This window comes from Herpailurus yagouaroundi, unplaced genomic scaffold (genome assembly GCF_014898765.1).
Source record: "Herpailurus yagouaroundi ecotype Mexico unplaced genomic scaffold, PumYag 182, whole genome shotgun sequence".
Taxonomy (NCBI): Eukaryota; Metazoa; Chordata; class Mammalia; order Carnivora; family Felidae; genus Herpailurus; species Herpailurus yagouaroundi.
Window position 1 is genome coordinate 59,821,036 of NW_024412413.1, and position 20,097 is coordinate 59,841,132.

Here is a 20,097-nt window from a genome sequence, read left to right on the forward strand (position 1 = left end):
CTTTCCCACATGTCTGACTGCTAACCTCTTCGTTTTCCCACGAAAAGCAAAGGAGTCCAGTACAGAGTGGTAACATTTATTAGGAAGGAGAGATTCGATTTGATTTCCACATCACACACACAAGAAACAGACTGTGACTGTCGTTTCTAAAGGGAAAGAGGGCAGAGGGCCTTGAATCCCCGGGGATAGGCAGATCTAGCTGGGTAAGGCAGGGAGCATGGGCTTAGGGTGGATAAGGCCAACTGCTCACCACCCCTCCAGTGAAATTCAGTGGATAAAATACTACTGCCTATCCACTCCCACCCCCCACAAGCCAGCAGCCTAGTAAAAGGCTGTGTTCTAGGAGACACTTGGGCTATAGTGGGTGGTGGGAAGGGAGGAAGAACGTCTTGCTATCTCTTGCTGCTCCTCCGGGTCTCTTTGCCGTTACTGACAGGGTTGCTGGAGGGGCCAGGAGGGCCGGCAGCTGTGTGGTTGGGCTGGCTTCGGGTAATTCGGGTGCTGGGAGGGTGCGAGGGTGCGTGAGGCGGGTGCGGGCCACCACCAGGACCTGGTGGGGCACTCAGTCCATTCCCGTTCTGGGTCTCAGAGGCTAGTAGTGGGAGAAGGGGAAGAAACACAGGAATTAGAAAACTAAGGTAGGAGAGAGGTCCATCCCCAAGGCCTCCCTCTGTGCCCTAGAGAGTAGCACAGTCTTCATCAAGCACAGCGGCACATTCAGGCCAGCTGGACCAGTTGCAAAGAGCAGGGGTTGTACAAATGGAGCCCTGAGAAGACTCAATCATTTGGGAAGTTGCTATGTGAATCCTAGTGTGATATTCTTCTCTTCCATTCACCTTTGTATCATGGAGGTCAGACCTAGCATTCGCTGTTTAGCTCTAGGCTTAAGGACCTCTGACAAAATGCCCCTTTGTCGAAAGTCTTTGTAAAACTGGAGAAGCATGGGAAGGGGAAGGACCCAAAGCTTCTGTGTTATGTAAGAAGCAGCTTTAAAAAAGGAAAGTGTGGTGGGTATCACGATGATACATAAATTTTCATTTTGGAAAATAAAGATAGGAATAGGGAAAAAAATATTACGCACACCCTCAAAATGATAAGTAACATTTTGGTGTATATTTCACATGTTTGATTGGAGCCAGGTGTGTGAGATGATTTCCTTGAGCTCCTACAACTGTGCACATCACTACCCTTGCCCCTACCAGTGTGTCATCTGTAGGACCATCTCCTTTATAGACTACAAGCTCCTAAAGGCAGGTGCTGTGTTTTTATTCCTTGGCATTCCTCATCTATGTTTGTCAAATGAAGACAGAGACCTGCCTCTCTTATACAGAGGGCACTATGAGCCCTAAAAGGGGCAGAAGTCATAGGCTGGTGATTCTTAAGCCACATATCTGCTTGGACCCAGGCTGTTCCACCAGACTAAGATATCTGTTGCCAGAATGGAAAAATAATGCCTTTTCCCCAATTCACAGAAAAAGTTAGGAGTACATAGGGAATTAATGTTAAGTTCTTACGCCAGACATGCTTTTTATTAAGACTTTTGCACCTGTTAGCAGATAACAAAGTGAACAAACATCTGGCAAATGAGCATTAGGGCCAAACAGGCTTAAATGTACCTTATTTAAAATACTTTTTATAAGTTATAGTTATGGAGACCTGGACATATGTAACAGTCATATTTTCCAGTGAAAATATGGATGCTGATTTTTATGGTGGAATTAAATGTTATTTCATGGTGTTTCCAAAAAAACCATGATCCCAGTGGTTCTGACACAAACAATTCTGAAAACCATGGTAACTAGGGATGTAGACACAGACTGAGCAAGGGTAGAAGCAGCCTGAAGCCTAGTGTCACAGGGAGAAACCTAAGACACAGATCAGAGGCAAGAGGAGTCGAACACCCAGGCAGTAGTAGGCTCAGCCGGGAGATTACCCAGAAGGAGAAAAAGACCAGTGAAACCCAGTTCCTAAAGAGAAGCCAGGGGACAAAGGAGGTGGTGTTGGTGGGTGATTCTAATCAAAAGCAAGAGACCAAAAAACAGGGTCTTGGAGTAGATCAGATGGAAGAATCATAATCCTGAGGTCCACAGGCTAGAAGAAGGGTCTTTAGTTTCAAGAAGAGTGGTGACTCCCCAAAGGGAACTACTTGGTGCCCTAACTCTGTACAGTGTAGACTGCATGTTAAGTCATATACATCCATGTTAGAGCCATGTAATGAGTCAAAAGGACAAGGGGGAAAGGGCAAGGACCTGCCAGAGAAGAAGCAGAGAGAAACAAGCTTGAATAAAGGAGTGCAGTCTTGTTGGATAAACTGTTTTCATTTGTGTCCTTGAGTGGTAGTGGCAAAAGAGTACCAGAGCTCTATCAGTGACAGAAACAGGTCCCCAAATCTTTTCCCCACAAGGACTTGCAAAAGAACTGGGAGAATTAGGTGGAAGGGGATACATGGAAAGAAGACAAATTGGGAAAAAGGATGAGGGCAATGCATCTTTCCATGCTAGGGAGAGAACCAGCGGATGGAAGGGAAAGGTTTACCTGGAGAAACGGCAGGGGGTCCGGTGGTAGGCTGGGGAGCCGTAGGGCTGCTGTCGTTCTGGACCTGAAGGCACAAATTAAATACTCAGACCTTGTTCCCTACCATGCTTCTTGGCTGGACATACCCTCCTTCCCCATACCAAGGCCATGGGACTCACCGTCTTATTGGGTGCCTGCTGGGCACTGTACTCTGGGTTTGGCTCACTGAAGTTAGGAACCTCAGAATAAACCATACAGAATCTGCAAAGGGAGAAATTAGTTGAAGCCTCAGACCCAGCCTCTGGAGGCCTGAGAAAGGTCTAGATACAAGACATGGACTATATGCCCTTATGCTGGCTGGTGCTTCTGCATCCCAATCCCCAAAACACTTACTCTCCAATCTTTTGAAGATCACCCCCACGTCCAGTGTATAGTGTCAGACAACCTTTGAATACTGAAGCGTACCTGTGGGGGCACGAAAAGTAGGACTCAGAGTACTCAGAAGAGTTATAGGGACTGTTAACTCTAACCCCCTTGACTGTTACTAGCCTTGGATAGCCAGGAATAACCAGGAGTTACCCTTTGGTGAGCCGAATAATGTCTCCAGGCTGGATCAGGTTGCCCACGTCGTCCCACACAGAGATATTGATGCTGCCCGTTTTGTCGGCCACCTTGCAGGTCCGAACCTCGTGCCCGTCCTTTGTCTTGGTCACTCGGCCTGGAGGGAACAGACAAATGTTGGGGTGGAGGTGAAGAGAGGGTCAGAGGGATGAGATCTAGATATGGGTGGGTGAGGGGGAGTGGAGGGACAGCACCATGGAGAGGGCACTGAGTGGAAAGAGGCCTGAGTGGCGCTGGAGGCTTGGATCTGGCGAGGTCCATCTACTCTGCACTCGACTACAACTCTCCAGGCCAGGGTGTAGGAGATTCCGCGTAAGCAGCGTTTTGGGGTGCACCCTGACATCCCGGTAGCTAGTTAACAGAGGAGGTGATGCTCTTCCCCTCCTGCCCCCTCCCCAACCCTGAGAACCCCCGCACAGGGGTCCCACCATCCCAGAATAGCCACCTGTCTCCAGCACAATGAAGATGAGGTTCAGATTCTTGAGCCCAGGCTTGATATCTTTAACGAAGGTCTCCGTCGTCATGCTGCCCGAGCCTCCGCACTACACTAGAAGGGGGAAAGGGGAATGATGGCTCAAGGCTTGGAGTCTTTGCCCTTATGCTCCATTTCCCAAGGCCTACCTACCACACTAGGCTGGGGTCAGGCAGCCGCAAATCCTCTAATTCTTCTAAAAGGTTATAAACCAACTTCCCCAGGAGCCTCCAACTTCAAGATCAGAATTTCAGGGTCTCTGTATAGGCTGCTTCGGGACTGGAAGGCCCCGTCCCGGGATGCTCTTTCAGTCTCAAGCCCAGAAGTCGGGGAGCCGACGGAGACGGGGGGGGGGGGGGGGGGGGGGCGGGGGGGGGTAGGGAAACTGGTGCAGACCCAAGGAATGGAATCTTACTCGCCAAACCTTCCCGAACCCTCATCCGGACAACTCAGGACTCGGTCCATCCCCTCCCCCGCCCACAGCCCACCACCCACCACCCACCCAGCCCGCAGGCCAGACAGTGCACACAGCAGAGCCGCCCGCAGGGGGAGCCACAGGCCCCGCTGCCGCCGGATGCGGCGCGGTGGAACGCGGGAGTACGGACATTCTCGGAAGTTTCCGGCTGGCCGCCTCCGACCAATCAGCACTGTCCCGGCGCGCCCCGCGCCCGCCGCTGGACCCCGCCCAGCCAACCGGGATCCAAGATCCACGCGCCGCAAAAGGGGCGGATTTTAGGTATTAAAGGAGCCTGGTAGGTGGTTGGCTTGGCCAGGAGAAAGATTGACCACCAGGAGGCGCCTCGAGTCCCACTTTTCCTTTCCTTTACTGGGAGGATGTACCTAGGCTCTGAAATTTTCAACTTAAGACATGACACTGGAGAAAGGACCAGAGGTTTTGGAACACGGTGGTCAAAAGTCTGAAACAGGCTCCGCACTTGTTTTCTCGACAATTCTTAAATATGTAATTGCATTTTGCATACAAGAAAACGTAAGTTATATAAAAGGCAGTGCTTAGCACGCAGGTACTTTCTTTTCCCACTGCTATAATCCTTATCTCTATTCCTGATTTGGGGTCCTCATTTTTTTTTTTAATTTTTTTAACATTTATTTATTTTTGAGACAGAGAGAGACAGAGCATGAACGGGGGAGGGTCAGAGAGAGGGAGACACAGAATCTGAAACAGGCTCCAGGCTCTGAGCTGTCAGCACAGATCCCGACGCGGGGCTCGAACTCACAGACTGTGAGATCATGACCTGAGCCGAAGTCGGCCGCTTAACCGACTGAGCCACCCAGGCGCCCCTGGGGTCCTCATTTTTAATGCAGGACCCAGCGCGGTCAGGGTTTTGGAAAAAGTGGCCTTCACACCAGAGCCAGACACCCTTTTTGAAAGAATGGAACCCGGGGCACAGAGAACAGCATTTGCATTAGTCTCTCCCAGAGTCTGAAAGACACCTCTTCCTAATGTACTTATCTCACTAGATCCCAGGGTCTGGCCCGCCTCCTCTCCCAGACCCCAGAGGATTTAACAGAGGTGGCCCAAACCTTTAGTTCCCCTTGGGACCTGTTAGAAAATCAACAAAAGGTTCTAGTTCTGTAATGTTGTGTATAAACCAATTACATATGTACAAAGCACTACCATTTGTTTAGCGAATATCCATAACAAATACTGTTTAATATCAGATTAGCTTAAGAGGTCATGTAGTTGTAATGCTTTGGTTTAATTAATCCCTTACCTTCTAGAGAGCTTTAGGCTCCGCCTTGATTTTCCTCGGATCCCAGGTTCTCTCCTGCCCACACCCCTCAACTACGGTGTCGTATCCCAGGGAAATCAAGGCACAACCTAGGAAGAGGGACATTTTATCTCCCTTCCCTGCCCTTGGGTGCTTCAGGGAACTCTATGAGTGTCCGGAGAGCCAACGTAGAAACAACAGGAGTGCGGCGAGGAGAGGTAGGGAACCCGTTGGGCATCTTAGATTAAAGCTTTGCGTTTAGACACTCCAATTCTCCACCCGTGGTCGCCGTATCCACTCCCGTGACTATAAGTCATAGGTTCGGGAGGCTCCGGGATGCTGACCACCACTCTAGTAACGGGAGATGGCAGGTCACACTGCAGGCCAGCCTCCTCGCAACGATCTCGCATCTCGTGGCATCAACTTTAAGAGATGGGACACGTAGACCTCTCCAAAGCGAAGCCTCTGCCTCCCGGGAGCCAGCCTCCGGCTCCGCCCCCAACACTCATGATGGGAAGAACATAGAGTTCTCCCTCCCAGATGGCTATATAGTCCTCGTTGGGATCATAAAGATTTCCGGTGTAGAGAGGAGGCCCGGCTAACCTTCCTCCCTCCTCGTTGGTCGCTCTTGGCGTCTAGTCTAGGTCCGAGTTAAACAGAGAGGCGGAGTTTGGTGACGAGATTCCGCCGGGTTGCGTAGCAGTGGTAGGCGGGGCAAGGGATTCGTCTCACAAGGCGACGAGTGGTTGGAACCTTTCCTCTCCTTCCCCTTCCCCTTCCCCTCCCAGGAAAGGCTGGGACCCGGCACCCGAGCTATTCCGTGGCCGCTGCGGCCTCAGCTCCAGCCGGGCCGGGGTACGGAGAGTCCAGACCGCTTCCAGGGCGGTGCGTACTGCGCCTGCGCCGGCTCCCACCTAAAAGAGGGTGTGGGAGGGGAGGGGGCGATGTCCCACCGGGATTGGGGCACGGGTTCGAGATATTGGAGGTCAGGAGAAGGGTTAGGAGTAAAGATGAAAAATGGAGCAAGGGAACAGGGATAGGGAGGAGTCGGGAGGTGAGAAAGGGACGCTGGAGGGTGGGTTGCGGGGGAGGTCCATTGGAGTAGGGTAGCCTTAAGTGCGGGAGGGGGTCTGGGCTGGCTGGAGGACAGGAAAGAAGGGACCTGGGGTTGCAACGTGGTATTTAAATGGGCAGTGTTGACGGGTTGAGAGGGGAGGAAGGGAATATTCTGGGGGCCAGCCTGGGCAGGGGTGGCGGAACCTGAACCCCCGCCCTCCAAGCGCCATAGCTTGGCTCCTCTCCCGTGCCTTGTCTTTGGCAGCCTTGTCTTCCTTCTCCATTCCTTCCCCCCCTCCGTGAAGGAATCTCACATTCCTTACATCCCTTCCTTGGGTTTGCAGCCAGGCCCTTCATGCAGACTTCACTCACCGGAAAGCCTTCCCCAACCCAGAACTCTGTGAAATTGGGGAGTGGGAAGGAGGGGGCTGGAGAAGAAGCAGAAAACTAAGAGAGGTGAGAGTGTTTTGCTTGAGGGACTGACAGGCATCTTCCCCATTCACAAACTGACTTCATTCCACCTAACAACAAGTGTGGCTATTAAGGAGCCACTGTTCATGGGGGATGGGCTGTGATAGTGACAGTCTAATCACTTCCTATACAGGTGGTTTTAGAGACTGACAATAGGACAAGAAACTGATAGTGTTGCTGGCTGATAGTTTCCCTCCAGATAGGAATGGGGTAGACTAGTGTTAGGGAATCTGAGTGATATGATAGTGGTACTACCCTGTGTGTCCAGCCGACTTTGTGGCTGGGCCTGGTTCCTAGTAATTAAAAAGGAACCAAGCTTCTTTCAAGCATTTCCTCACCTGCTTTCAGTACTCTTAAATTTATTTTGCATTCTATTACTACAAAACCTTACCTGAGACATAGCTGTATTCAGTATGTTTTCACATTTATTATGTCTCTGTTCTAGTACAACATATTAGGTAGATAAGGCAGGTATCTTCCCTACTTGTCGGGTGAAGACATTAAAAACTATAGAAGGGATACTTGGCTTGTTTAAAGTCATACAGTTGGTAGAGCTGGGACCACAACCGGTCTCCTGACTCCTGGTCCTCCTCTCAGTTGAAAATCCTGTTTTGTTCTGGCTAAGGAAGCATCAGAGTAAGATTGTTTTTTTTCCCCAGAGTGGGTAACAGTTTGCTTTCTGAGTCTGGAGCTTGTCAGTAGAAGACTGAGTATAGCCAACAGCAGTGGTTCGTGGAAGCATTTCGTGGAGTACAGGTACATATGTCAGGCTGTTGGGAGATAGGGTGTTGTCAAAATGGAAGCAGCATTATATTCTCCTTTGTGTTATGGATGAGGGAGAAACAACTCCCACCCCCAACCCCTCAAATAGAAAGTGGGTCTGGCATTGCACATTTATCTCTCTGTTAGTTTAAAAATGCCACGCTAAAACGTGTTGTGGCTGATGAGTATAGTAAACTAATCAGTGTGTGTGCCAGGCTCAGAAGATGAAATAATCTCAGTTTTATGTATAAAAATTATCATCATCCTATTCCTTTGTCATACAGCCCTTAATCTATTGATAGCCATGTGATGTTGACAAGAGGAGTTGGAATAGTTGCTATGCTCCTGTGTAGTATTGAGTAGATCTCTCAGCACCCTTCATCTGAAGCCTTGTCCCTCTTGGTTCCATTCTTTTAGTAATGAGAGTCTAGTCTGCCTAATCATACTGCTACCTCTAGTATTCCCAGTTGCCCACTCTGGAATAATTTCCTGTTTCACTGTCTCTTCATTAAAAAAAGAAAAAAAAATTTAGTGTTTATTTTTGAGAGAGAGAGAGACAGAGTGTGGGCAAGGGAGGGGCAGAGAGAGAGGGAGACACAGAATCCAAAGCAGGCTCCAGGCTCTGAGCTGTTAGCACAGAGCCTGATATGGGGCTCAAACCCATGAACCTCGAGATCATAACCTGAGCCGTTGGACACTTAACCCACTGAGCCACCCAAGTGCCCCCTGTGCACCCCCCCCCCACCTTTTTAATAAAGCCTGATACCCTCAGAAATATTTTCTGACTTGGGAAGTAGAATCACACCTGTATGAACATTCTTGAGTATCTTCTTATGAAATAGTGTTTTCCAGTTGGAGGGTGGGATTAGAATTCTTTTTACATGAATTCAGTAATTTATGTGAAAGCATTTGGGAAACATTTAAGCATCATACTGTGCATATAAGGTATCATTGATCTGTGCGTTGTATAGCCACAGATCTGGAATCATTGACATTATTTGTGGTTGTGTACACCGAGTAAGAGAATCTTTCTGTCTCAAACAGTGCTTCTTCTTTATATTTATTCTTGTCCCTTTCTCTGCCTCTCTCAGCTCTGTTTGAATCTCTTGGACTGTGTGTGTGTGTGATTTCTTAGCCAGTAACCTCCATCCTTAGAAGTTAGTGCTGTGTCCTCAGCTCTGAAACCTGTAGGCCTTAATGGAATTGTCTCCTCCTCCTCCTCAACCAACTGCCAGATCCAATCTGTCTAGTCTCACTGCCAAGTGGAGGTAGTTCCCCTGACTCACCTTTTTCTTCCTTGTTCCTATTAATAGAGTGCTCCTGATTGTGACATCACATCCATCCCCTTGGCGATGGAGCTTGTCACTAGGAAGGAAGACTCAGTCGGAGAATAGCCAACAAGATGGGTTACTGGGAGCGTCTCCTGAGTGGCACTGAGTGGAGGCATCAGGGGGTTGGAGCCTTGTGAACAGGGAGCCTACCCCCCAACACTTGGAAGGTAAAGAGCCTTGATTCAGAATCCCATTCCAGAATTCAGGTCTCTTCTCATCCTATCTGAGTTCCTTCTGCTTTTGAAAACCTGATTCTTGAAATTCTTCTGCATAAAGCTTTCTGTGATTAATCCACATCAGTCTGTTCTTTGCCTATTTATATCTTACAGTAACCTTTACTTGGAAAACTGCTTAGTAAATTTTATGTTTTTTTAATGTGTTTTATATCTTGCATATACTCACTCATTGGACTCAAGCCTACACCTAAGTTTGAGGACAAGGATTGTGTTTTCTGTATCTTTTACATGCCTCTTTTGGCAAGGGGGCTGTGTATAGAGGATGAAGATGAGATTTGGGGCAACCACACAAAGAGTGCTTGGTGCTGGTGACTAAGTGGGAGGTCCTTGCTGCCCTTTGAGGCCTAGTAGGCTTCCCTTCAAGTGTTAAGTACATTCTTGAATTGTGTGCCCTCTGGATTCTTTTGTAAATTGAACCAATTAAAATATGCTAAAGGAATTTTAATTTTGAAATCCTTTGTGGTGGGGTGCATGGCTCACTCAGTTAGTAGACCATGTGACTCTTGATCTCAGGGGACTCTTGATTGTGGGATCATGAGTTCAAGCCCCCTGTTGGGCATAGAGCTTACTAAAAAACTAAATAAATAAATCAACCAACCAACCCACCTACCCCCACTGTGGTAAATCTAGTATGGATCACAGCATTCTAGAATTAAACAGAACCTTTGGGACAATGTAGCCCATCCCCTCATCTCACAAGTGAGGAAATTGAGTTCCTCAGAAGTAATTTCTCTAAGAGGAGGAGTGACTTCAGTCTAAGGACTCTGCTGCTTAAAGAAAAAAATACCACTTCCTTTCATTGAAAAAGTCGAGAAAGTTGAGGTGTCTGGGTGGGCTCATTCGGTTAAATGTATGACTTTGGCTTAGGTCATGATGTCACGGTTGGTGGGTTCAAGTCCTGTATTTGGCTCTTTGCTGTCAGCGTGGAGTCCACTTCATATCCTCTGTCTCCCCCTCTTTGTGCTCCTCCCATATATGCGCTTTCTCTCTTTCTCAAAAATAAACAAACATTAAAAAAAAAAAAAGGCGGGGCACTTGGGTGACTCATTCGGTTAAGTATCCTTAACCATCTTCGGCTCAGGTCATGATCTCTCGGTTCACGAGTTTGAGCGGTTCACGAGTTTGAGCCCTGTTTCCAGCTTTGTGCTAACCGCTCAGAGCCTGGAGCGGCTTCGGATTCTGTGTCTCTCTTTCTGCCCCTCCCCCACTTGTGCTCTGTCTCTTTCTCTTTCTCCCTCTGAGAAATAAATAAACATTAGAAATTTTTTAAAAAGGGTCTGGGTGCACCTGGGTGGCTCAGTTGCTTTAGCAGTCTGACTCCGATTTCGGCTCAGGTCATGATCTCATCATTCATGAGTTCGAGCCCCACATTGGGCTCTGTGCTGACAGTGGAGCCTGCTTGGGATTCTCTCTCTCTCTCTCTCTCTCTCTCTCTCTCTTTCTGCTCCTCCCCTGGTCACATACTCTCTCTATCTCAAGTAAACTTAAAAAAAAAAAAAAAAAAAGTCAAGAGAGTTGCCTAAAAAGAGGAAGGTCAGTTAGTCATAAGGCACCTTGTATAATGTAATTACTCCTAATTATTTTTTCAATATTTTTTTCTTTTTTTAAATGTATATTTTTGAGAGCAAGAGAGAGAGAGAGAGAGAAAGAGAGAGAGAGACAGAGCAGGAGTGGGGGAGGAGCAGAGAGAGAGAGACACAGAATCCTACATAGGAAACACAGGCTCCAGGCTCTCAGCTGTCAGCACAGAGCCTGACTCAGGGCTCAAACCCACGAAGCATGAGATCGTGACCCGAGCCAAAGTTGGTTGCTCAACTGACTGAGCCACCCAGACGCCCCTACCTCCTAATTTAGATATTTTTGTTTTATATGCTGAATCTCAGAATCATGTAATTTGTAGAGCACCTTAGAATTTATGTAGTCCAAGATGCTTCATTTCTTGTGGAGTATGGAAACTGAGGCCCAGAGAGGTTAAGTAATTTGCCCAAGGTCACACATTTGGTCCTTTGTGGAGCTAGAACTGGGTCTCAGGTTTCTGTATTCCCAACTCAGTTTCCTTTTTTTCCATTCACCGAGAGACAGGAAGATTTGTAATGAAATGTGAGACCCTTCACCAGTTAATTTTATTCACTAGATTGAAATTCCTAGACATTACCTGTTTCTTTACACTGGAGCAGGTTATGGGGCCCTCTAGCTATGTGTCTGGTGGTTTGTAGTAATTGGGGCTAGAGAATCCTCAGCCTCTGCACATCTGTTGTAGTCAGGGCAAGGAGAAGGGAGAATTGATAGAAGTGAGTCTACAATACGTATACCTGGCCTTTACCTTTATGCTTTTGCCAAGGATTGGTAACAGCATGTCCTTTTTACTCTAAAATATGAATTATAGTTAGAGTGGCTTCTCTGATATTTATCTTTGTGTGTGTGGGCGCTCACATGCATCTGACAGAAAGAGACAGTGTGTGTGGTTTGCACATCTGTGCATGGGTTCAAGAAACCCTGAATAAAGGAGGCTAAATGTTCAGGTTCCTTTAGGAACAATCTGTTTTGAATTCCTAGCTCTTTCCAGAGGTAGACCAGAGGAAACAACTGCAACAGCAGGTTAAAAGGGTATAGAAAGGGATAGGAGAAAGCTCTTGCATTTTTATGGTAATACTGACCAGAACTATATAGAGAGACCCCAGTGTAACAGTAAGGAAATAAAGTAACGTAACATTGAGTTCTGGCCTACAGAAAAGAAGGCTGGGAATGCAGTCTTTAGAATGTTCAAATTAGGGAGGTTGGCCAAACTCCTATAAGCCTGAAGGGACAGACACCTCAGTGCTACTTTAGTTCAGCTCCCCAGTTGAGTGAAACCTTCCAAGGCCTTTTTTTGTTCTACAACTCAAGGAAAATATCCAGGAAACTGTGCTTCTGGTGGCTATGGTCACTGGCTGTGACTCTTGAGGTCCCTGTGGTTTCAGTTTTATTAAGGTTTCTGCCTCCAGGGCAGTGAGCAGTTGAGTTCTTGTGGGGCATTCCCCTTGGAATGAATGATAGCCTGCCCCTATGACAGCCTCATAGCCATGTTCAGAGTCCCAGAGAGTAGAAAGAATAATCAAGGAGCCTAGCCCATCAGCTTGATTATCTGCTTGAGGGCAGGGCAAGGAGCTGGCTTCCAAGGTTGTATATGACGTTTGTTTCCTACAGATGACAAATAGGGAATACCCTACTCAGATGAGAAATCTAAATTTCCCCTTAATTCTTGAGGCTGCACCCCTGAAAGAATGCAATTGTGTAAGAGTGGGTAAAACGGGAATCTCTGAGCACATAGAGGGACTTTTGATTTAGAAAGAACAGTGGCCAGCATCTCCCTAGAGCTTTGTAAACCCTGACTTTTTGGTGGTAACCTTGTAGCTCCTAACCCTGACTCATGGCTTCCCATGCGCTCTGGCCATCCTTTGCTAACAGAGGCAAGTTCTGTTCTGTTTATTTTGGGATGGGAGATGTCCTGAGACCCCATTAAGATAAGTTACAGAATTTGTATTCCTCCTTGAGACAATGTTGTTAGCATTGATTTAAAATGAAAGTGCAGGGGTGCCTGGGTGGCTTAGTTGGTTTAAGTGACTTCAGCTCTGGTCATGATCTCACGGTTCATGGGTTCGAGCCCCATGTCAGGCTGTGTGCTGACAGTTCAGAGCCTGGAGCCCGCTTCAGATTCTTTGTCTCCCCTTCTCTCTGTCCATTTCCCGCTCACACTCTGTCTCTCTCTCAGAAATAAATAAACGTTAAGAAGAGTTTAAAAAAAAAAAAAAAGATAAAACGAAAGCGCAACTAGGTATTTATTCAGAGGATACAAAATGCTGATTCGAATGGGTACATGCACCTCAATGTTTATAGCAGCACTATCGACAATAGCCAAATTATGGAAAAAGCCCAAATGTCCATCACCTGATGAATGGATAAAGAAGATGTGGTATATATATACAATGGAATATTAATCGGCGATCAAAAAGAGATGAAATCTTGGGATGCCTGGGTGGCTCAGTCAGTTAAATGCCAACTTTGGCTCAGGTCATGATCTCATAGTCATGGGATTGAGCCCCACTTTGGGCACTTCTCTGATGGTGTGGAGCCCGCTTGGGATTCTCTCTCTCTCCCCTTCTCTCTCTGCCCCTCTCCTGCTCTGTTTTCTTTCTCTCTCAAAATAAATAAATAAACTTAAAGGGGTGCCTAGGTGGCTCAGTTGGTTAAGCCTCCAACTTTGGCTCTGGTCATGATCTCCCAGTTTGTGGGTTCGAGCCCTGCATTGGGCTCTGTGCTGACAGCTCAGAGCCTAGAGCCTGCTTTGGATTCTGTGTCTCCCTCTCTCTCTGTTCCTCCACTGCTTCCTCTCTCTCTCTCTCTCTCTAAAAAATAAGTAAACATTAAAAAAAATTTTTAAAAAGGAAAAAAACAATGAAATCTTGCCATTGGCAACAGCGTGGGTGGAGCTAGAATATATGATACTAAGCGAAATAAGTCAGTCAGAGAAAGATAAATATCGTATGATTTCACTCATGTGGACTTTAAGAAACAAAACAGATGAAAAAAGAGGAAAGGAAGGAAGAATAAGATAAAAACAGGGAGGCAAACCATAAGAGACCCTTAAATTCAGAGGACAAACTGAGGGTTGCTGGAGGGGTGTTGGGTGGGGGGAATGGGCTAAATGAGTGATGGGCATTAAGGAGGGCGCTTGTTAGTGTGAGCACTGGGTGCTGTGTGTAAGTGATGAATCACTAAATTCTACTCCTGAAGCCATTACACTATATGTTAACTAACTTGGATTTAAATAAAATTAAGAAAGAAAGAAAGAGAAAGAAAGAGAGGGAGGGAAGGAGGAAGGAAGGAAGGAAGAAAGAAATAAAGAAAGAAAGAAAGAAAGAAAGAGAAAAAGAAAGAAAGAAAAAGGAAGGAAAAAAGAAAAAAAAAGAAAGGGAGAAAGAGAGAAAGAAAGGAAAGAAAGAAAAGAGAAAGTGCAAGAGAGAAAGTGCAGGGGCGCCTAGGTGGCTCAGTCAGTTAAGCATCTGACTCCTGATTTCGGCTCAGGTCATGATCTCACAGCTGTGAGATCGAGCCCCAAGAGCCCACACTGGGCCCAGAGCCTACTTGAGATTCTCTCTCTCTTCCCTCTGCCCCTCCCCCTTGTGCATATGCACTCTCTTACAAAATAACTAAAAAAATAAAATAAAAACAAAAGTAAAATCTTAGCATCTAGATTTTTTTTAAACTTTTTATTTATTTTGAGAAAGAGGAAGTGAGAGAGAGAGCATGAGTGGACGAGGGGCAGAGAGAGAAAATCCCAAGCAGGCTCCACACCGTCAGTGCAGAGCCAGACATGGGGCTCGAACTCAGAAACTGTGAAATCATGACCTAAGCCAAAATCAAGAGTCAGAGGCTCAACTGACCTGACCACCTAGGCACTCCTCTTAGTATTTAAATTTTTTAATGTATACAATAGGGGTGCTTAGGTAGCTTAGTCAGTTAAGTGTCTGACTTTGGCTCAGGTCATGATCTTGTGGTTCTTGAGTTCCAGCTTCCGAATCAGGTTCTCTATTGTCAGTTCAGAGCCTGCTTCTCTCAAAAATAAACGTTAAAGGAGCCTGGGTGGCTCAGTTGGTTAAGCAGCCAACCTTTGATTTTAGCTCAGGTCATGATCTCATGGTTTGTGAATTCGAGTCCCACTTCGAGCTCTGCACTGATAATGAGGAACCTGCTTGGGATTCTCTCTCTCTCTCTGCCCCTCCCTTGCTCAAGCACTCACGTGCACGTACTGTCTCTCAAAATAAATAAATAAACTTAAAAAAATAAGTGTTTAAAAAATATGTACAGTTGGGGCGCCTAGGTGGCGCAGTCGGTTAAGCGTCCGACTTCAGCCAGGTCACGATCTCGCGGTCCGGGAGTTCGAGCCCCGCGTCAGGCTCTGGGCTGATGGCTCAGAGCCTGGAGCCTGTTTCCGATTCTGTGTCTCCCTCTCTCTCTGCCCCTCCCCCGTTCATGCTCTGTCTCTCTCTGTCGCAAAAATAAAAATAAATGTTGAAAAAAAAAATTAAAAAAAAAAATATGTACAATCAGTTAAGCCTCTGACTTCAGCTCAGGTCATGATCTTGCACTCTGTGACTTCGAGCCCCATGTTGGGCTCTGTGCTGACAGCTCAGAGCCTGGAGCCTGCTTCAGATTCTGTCTCCTCTCTCTGCCCTTCTGCCTCTCATGCTCTGTCTCTCTCTGTCTCTCTCTCTCAAAAAAAAAAATAAACACTAAAAAAATTTTTAAAAATGTGTACAATACACATAATTAAGTTTTATTTTTTAAAGATTTTTAAGTCCTTTCTGAGCCAGGTCTCCCTAATTTTATTTTTTAAATTGTTTTTTATATAAATGGGACCAGGACACCTGGGTGGCTCAGTCATTGAGTATCTGACTGTTGATTTCAGCTCAGGTCATGATCCCAGGGTTATAGGATCTAGCCCCATGTTGGGCTTCTCACTAAGCGTGGAGCCTGCTTGAGATTCTGTCTCTCTCTTTCCTTCTGCCCCTCTCTCCCATGCTCTCTCTCTCTCTCTCTCAAATTAAAAAAAAAAAGGGACCATACTATTCATAAAACATACATTTTGCAACTTGAATTTTTCAAATTGGGAGGCAGCTTAGCAGTGGTTAAAAGCTTGGCTCTGGAGCCAGTCTGCCTGGATTTGAATCTGGCTCCACCACTTGTTAGCTGTATGATTTTGGACAAGCTTTTTAACCTTTGTGCATCTGTTACTCATCTATAAAATGTGGATAATGACGGTCCCAACCTCATAGAGTAACTCATAGAGTTGTAGGAATTGGATAAGTTAATATTCAAGAAATGCTTAGAATAATGCCTAGTGGGGAGACTGGGTGGCTCAGTCAAGCTTCCAACTTCGGCTCAAATAATGATCTCACAGTTTGTGAGTTCAAGCCCCAGCCTACTACTTTGGATCCTCTGGCCCCGCCCACTGGCCTGCTCTCTCTCTCAAAAATAAACATTTATTTAACAGAATTTTTTTTTTAACAGAATTTTTGTTAATGTTTACTTATTTCTTAGAGAGCCCACATGAGTCGGGGGAGGAGCAGATAGAGAGGAAGACACAGAATCCGAAGTAAGCTCTACACGGTCAGCACAAAGCCTGACTTGGGGCTTGAACTCACAAACAGTGAGATCATGACCTGAGCCGAGGTTGGATGCTCAACCGATTGAGCCACCCAGGTGCCCCCTTAAAAATAAAATTCTTAAAAAAAAAAAATACTGGGGCGCCTGGATAGCTCAGTTGAGTGTCCCACTCTTGGTTTTGGCTGGAGTTGTGATCTCTTGGTTTGTGGGTTTGAACCCCGCCTTAGGCTCTGCGCTGGCAGTGCAGAGTCTGCTTGGGATTCTGTCTCTCTCTCTCTGTCCCTCTGTCGCGTGGGTGCACTCTCTCTCAAAATAAATAAACTTTTCTGGGGTGCCTGGGTGGCTCAATCGGTTAAGCATTCGACTTCAGCTCAGGTCATGATCTCGCGGTTCACAAGTTCGAGCCCCGCGTCGGGCTCTGTGCTGACAGCTCAGAGCCTGGAGCCTGTTCAGATTCTGTGTCTCTGTCTCTCTCTGCCCCTCCCCTGCTCATGTGTGCTCTCTCTCTCTCAAAAATAAATAAAAAGTTACAAAAATAAATAAACTTTTAAAAAAAGTACTAAAAGTAGTACACTTAGAGACAGCTTCTCTGTATCCTCCTAGAAGCTCTCCAGTATAAATGCATACACACATAATATACTTTTTAACAAAAACGGTACTATATCATATATAACAAGCATAAATATGTCATTTTGTCATATAAATATATAATAAGATATAAGGCAAGATATATACAAAGTATATTTAAGTAATTTAAATAAATTATTAATAAGAAACAAATATATCTAAGTCATATTAATGTCTCCTGGTATTGCATTTTTTAAAATCTCTTTCTTTTTAATGTTTGTTTATTTTCGAGAGAGAGACTGAGTGCAAGCAGGGGAGGGGCAGAGAGAGGGGGAGATACAGAATCGGAAGCAGGCTCCAGGCTCTGAGCTGTCAGCGTGGAGCCCGACATGGGGCTTGAACCCACAAACTGTGAGATCATGACCTGAGCCAAAGTCTGTCGCTTAACTGACTGAGCCACCCAGGTACCCTTCCTGGTATTGCATTTTATAGATGTAAGGAATTCTGGATATTTGTGGTGTTCTTGATTTTTTTGCTGTTATGAACAACACTGAAACAACCTAGTACATTGTTTTTGCACCCTTGTAATTATTTCCTTAGGCTAAGTTCCTAGAAGTAGGATTGCTAGATAAAGGGTATATACTTTTTGGGGATATTTACTGTGTTTTTGTTGTTCTGTTTAAAACATTTTTATTAGTGAAGTATAGTTGACATATAATGTTATATTATTTTCAGATATATAACAGTGATTTGACAGTTCTGTACACTCATTGCTTACCACCATATAAGTGTAGTCCCCGTGCAACATTATTACAATATTGTTGACTATATTCCCTGTGCTATCCTTCTATCCCCATGACTTGTTTTATAATTGGAAGTTTGTACCTCTTAATCTCCATCACCTGTTTTACCCATCACCCCCACTTACTGCTTCTTTTGTTGTGATTCAATTTGATCAACTTTTTCTTGCGAGAGTACCTTTTTTCCAGACCTTATTATAGTGTAGACATGTTACGTGTGTATGTTATGTTATTAAGACATGTGTAGTATATGACTCATTTAGTGAATGTTTTGGACATATTTGTTTTAACCTTAACACTTTTCTTTCACAATTTAGGATAATTATAGATTTGTTTCTTTATTTGAATATTGGATTCACACGGAGAGAAAATCTTTTATTTTTTTTAATTTTTTTTTTTTTTTTAACATTTATTTATTTTTGAGACAGAGAGAGACAGAGCATGAACGGGGGAGGGTCAGAGAGAGGGAGACACAGAATCTGAAACAGGCTCCAGGCTCTGAGCTGTCAGCACAGAGCCCGACGCAGGGCTCGAACTCACGGACCGTGAGATCATGACCTGAGACGAAGTCAGCCGCCTAACCAACTGAGCCACCCAGGCGCCCCGAAAATCTTTTATTTTTTAAGGTTTATGTATGTATGTATGTATGTATGTATGTAAGTAAGTAAGTAAGTAAGTAAGTAATTTCTACACCCAACACAGGGCTCAAACTCATGACCCCGAGATCAAGAGTGACACGCTCTTTCAACAGAGCCAGCCAGGTACCCCAAGAAAATTTTTTTCAAAGGTACAAAGGGATGATTAAGGAAATTAAAGTATATTCCTCCTATTCGTGTTCCTTAGTTATCCCTCCTCAGCAGCAAGCACTGTTTGCAATTTCTTGTTTATCCTTCTGGAGAGTTCCATGCATACATACATAGCATATGACACATACATGTTGTTTTTTTGTGCTCTTTTAAAAAAAATTTTTTTTTTTAATGTTTATTTATTATTGAGAGATAGAGCATAAGCATGGGAGGGCAGAGAGAGGAGGAGACACAGAATCTGAAGCAGGCTCCAGGCTCTGAGCTGTCAGCACAGAGCCCAACACGGGGCTCGAACTCACAAACCGCGAGATCATGACCTGAGCCGAGGTCGGACGCTTAACCGACGGAGCCACCCAGGCGCCCCTGTTTCTTGTGCTCTTGATGGCATACTTTGCATATACTATTCTGGTTTTTTTCTCTCTCTTTTTTTTTTATAATTTTTTTTTAACATTTATTTATTTTTGAGACAGAGAGAGACAGAGCATGAACGGGGGAGGGTCAGAGAGAGGGAGACACAGAATCCGAAACAGGCTCCAGGCTCTGAGCTGTCAGCACAAAGCCAGACGCAGGGCTCGAACTCACAGACCGCAAGATCACGACCTGAGCCAACGTCGGCCGCTTAACCAACTGAGCCACCCAGGCGCCCCTGTTTTTTTTTTCTCTTAACGGTGTATCTTGGCAGTTGTTTCATACCTGGTGCTTTTTATTTTTTTATTTTTTATTATTTTAAAAAAAGTTTTTTTAATGTTTATTTTTGAGAGAGACAGAGAGAGACAGAGCGCAAGTCGGGGAGGGGCCTAGAGAGAGAGGGAGACACAGAATCTAAAGCAAGCTCCAGGCTCTGAGCTGTCTGCACAGAGTCCAATGCAGGGCTCGAACTCATGAGCTGTGAGATCATGACCTGAGTCGAAGTCAGACACTTAACCAACTGAGCCACCCAGGTGCCCCTTTTAAATTTTTTTTAGAGACAGTGATCAAGCAAGTGGGGTTGAGGGACAAGCAGAGAGAGACAGAGTGGGGGCGGAAGAGAGAATCTTAAGCAGATCCTGTGCTCAGCATGGAGCCCGATTCGGGGCTCATCCTGGGATCATGACCTGAGCCAAAATCAAGAGCTGGATGCTCAACGACTGAGCCACCCAGACACCCCCATACCTGGTGCATTTTAAAGGCAGCAATGCTTTTTCTCCCCACCTCTGATAAATGTTATAGCTATTGTAGAGAAACCAAATTATAATTTATTTAATTAAATATTAAATTAGATATTGTGAAGTCAGCAGTTGAACAGATGAATTACAGGTATTTTATTTTTGCCTATCCTATAGAGGCTACCTTAGGTACCTCCTCTTCTTGACTTTCTCTCTTGCCCCTCCTCCTCCTCCTCCCAACTCTGTGTGTGTGTGTCTGGACTTAGCAGAGTGGCAGTAGCTATTATTCAGGACAGACTAACCAGTCATAGGTTGTGTTAATTGAAGTAGAGAGGAAAGGTGGTAATAGCCCTTCTGTAGCCCATATTGGTCAATCTGCATGCGGAGCTGTGGGTACCCTGTTCTAGAGGGACAGGCATTCTAGAATGCTGTGACAAAAA

General features: G+C 45.6%; 2 protein-coding genes across 8 annotated transcripts in view; one reads left to right on the plus strand and one right to left on the minus strand.

Moving 5' to 3' along the window:
• Positions 1–62: 62 nt before the first annotated feature.
• Positions 63–5,809, minus strand: NABP2 (nucleic acid binding protein 2). Of its 4 annotated transcripts, none has more exons than XM_040491739.1 (7): positions 5,341–5,809; positions 3,581–3,682; positions 3,094–3,232; positions 2,908–2,979; positions 2,694–2,775; positions 2,536–2,599; positions 63–592 (listed from the first exon to the last, which is right to left on the minus strand). In XM_040491739.1, exons 2-7 carry the CDS (start codon positions 3,657–3,659, stop codon positions 393–395), a joined length of 636 nt encoding a protein of 211 aa, XP_040347673.1. In that variant the 5' UTR covers positions 3,660–3,682; positions 5,341–5,809; the 3' UTR covers positions 63–392. The 4 variants fall into 4 exon arrangements, with proteins under 4 accessions (XP_040347673.1, XP_040347674.1, XP_040347675.1 ...); XM_040491740.1 differs by lacking the exon at positions 5,341–5,809 and adding an exon at positions 4,110–4,223; XM_040491741.1 differs by lacking the exon at positions 5,341–5,809 and adding an exon at positions 4,023–4,066.
• A 214-nt stretch (positions 5,810–6,023) lies between these two features.
• The window catches only part of RNF41 (ring finger protein 41), a 31,558-nt gene continuing 17,484 nt past the window's right edge, over positions 6,024–20,097 (plus strand). The window contains exons 1-3 of one of the 4 annotated variants that reach the window (XM_040491734.1): positions 6,052–6,222; positions 6,738–6,849; positions 8,940–9,124. The gene's annotated coding sequence lies outside the window, so the exon portion shown is untranslated. The other 3 variants (XM_040491735.1, XM_040491733.1, XM_040491736.1) reach the window with 3 other exon arrangements.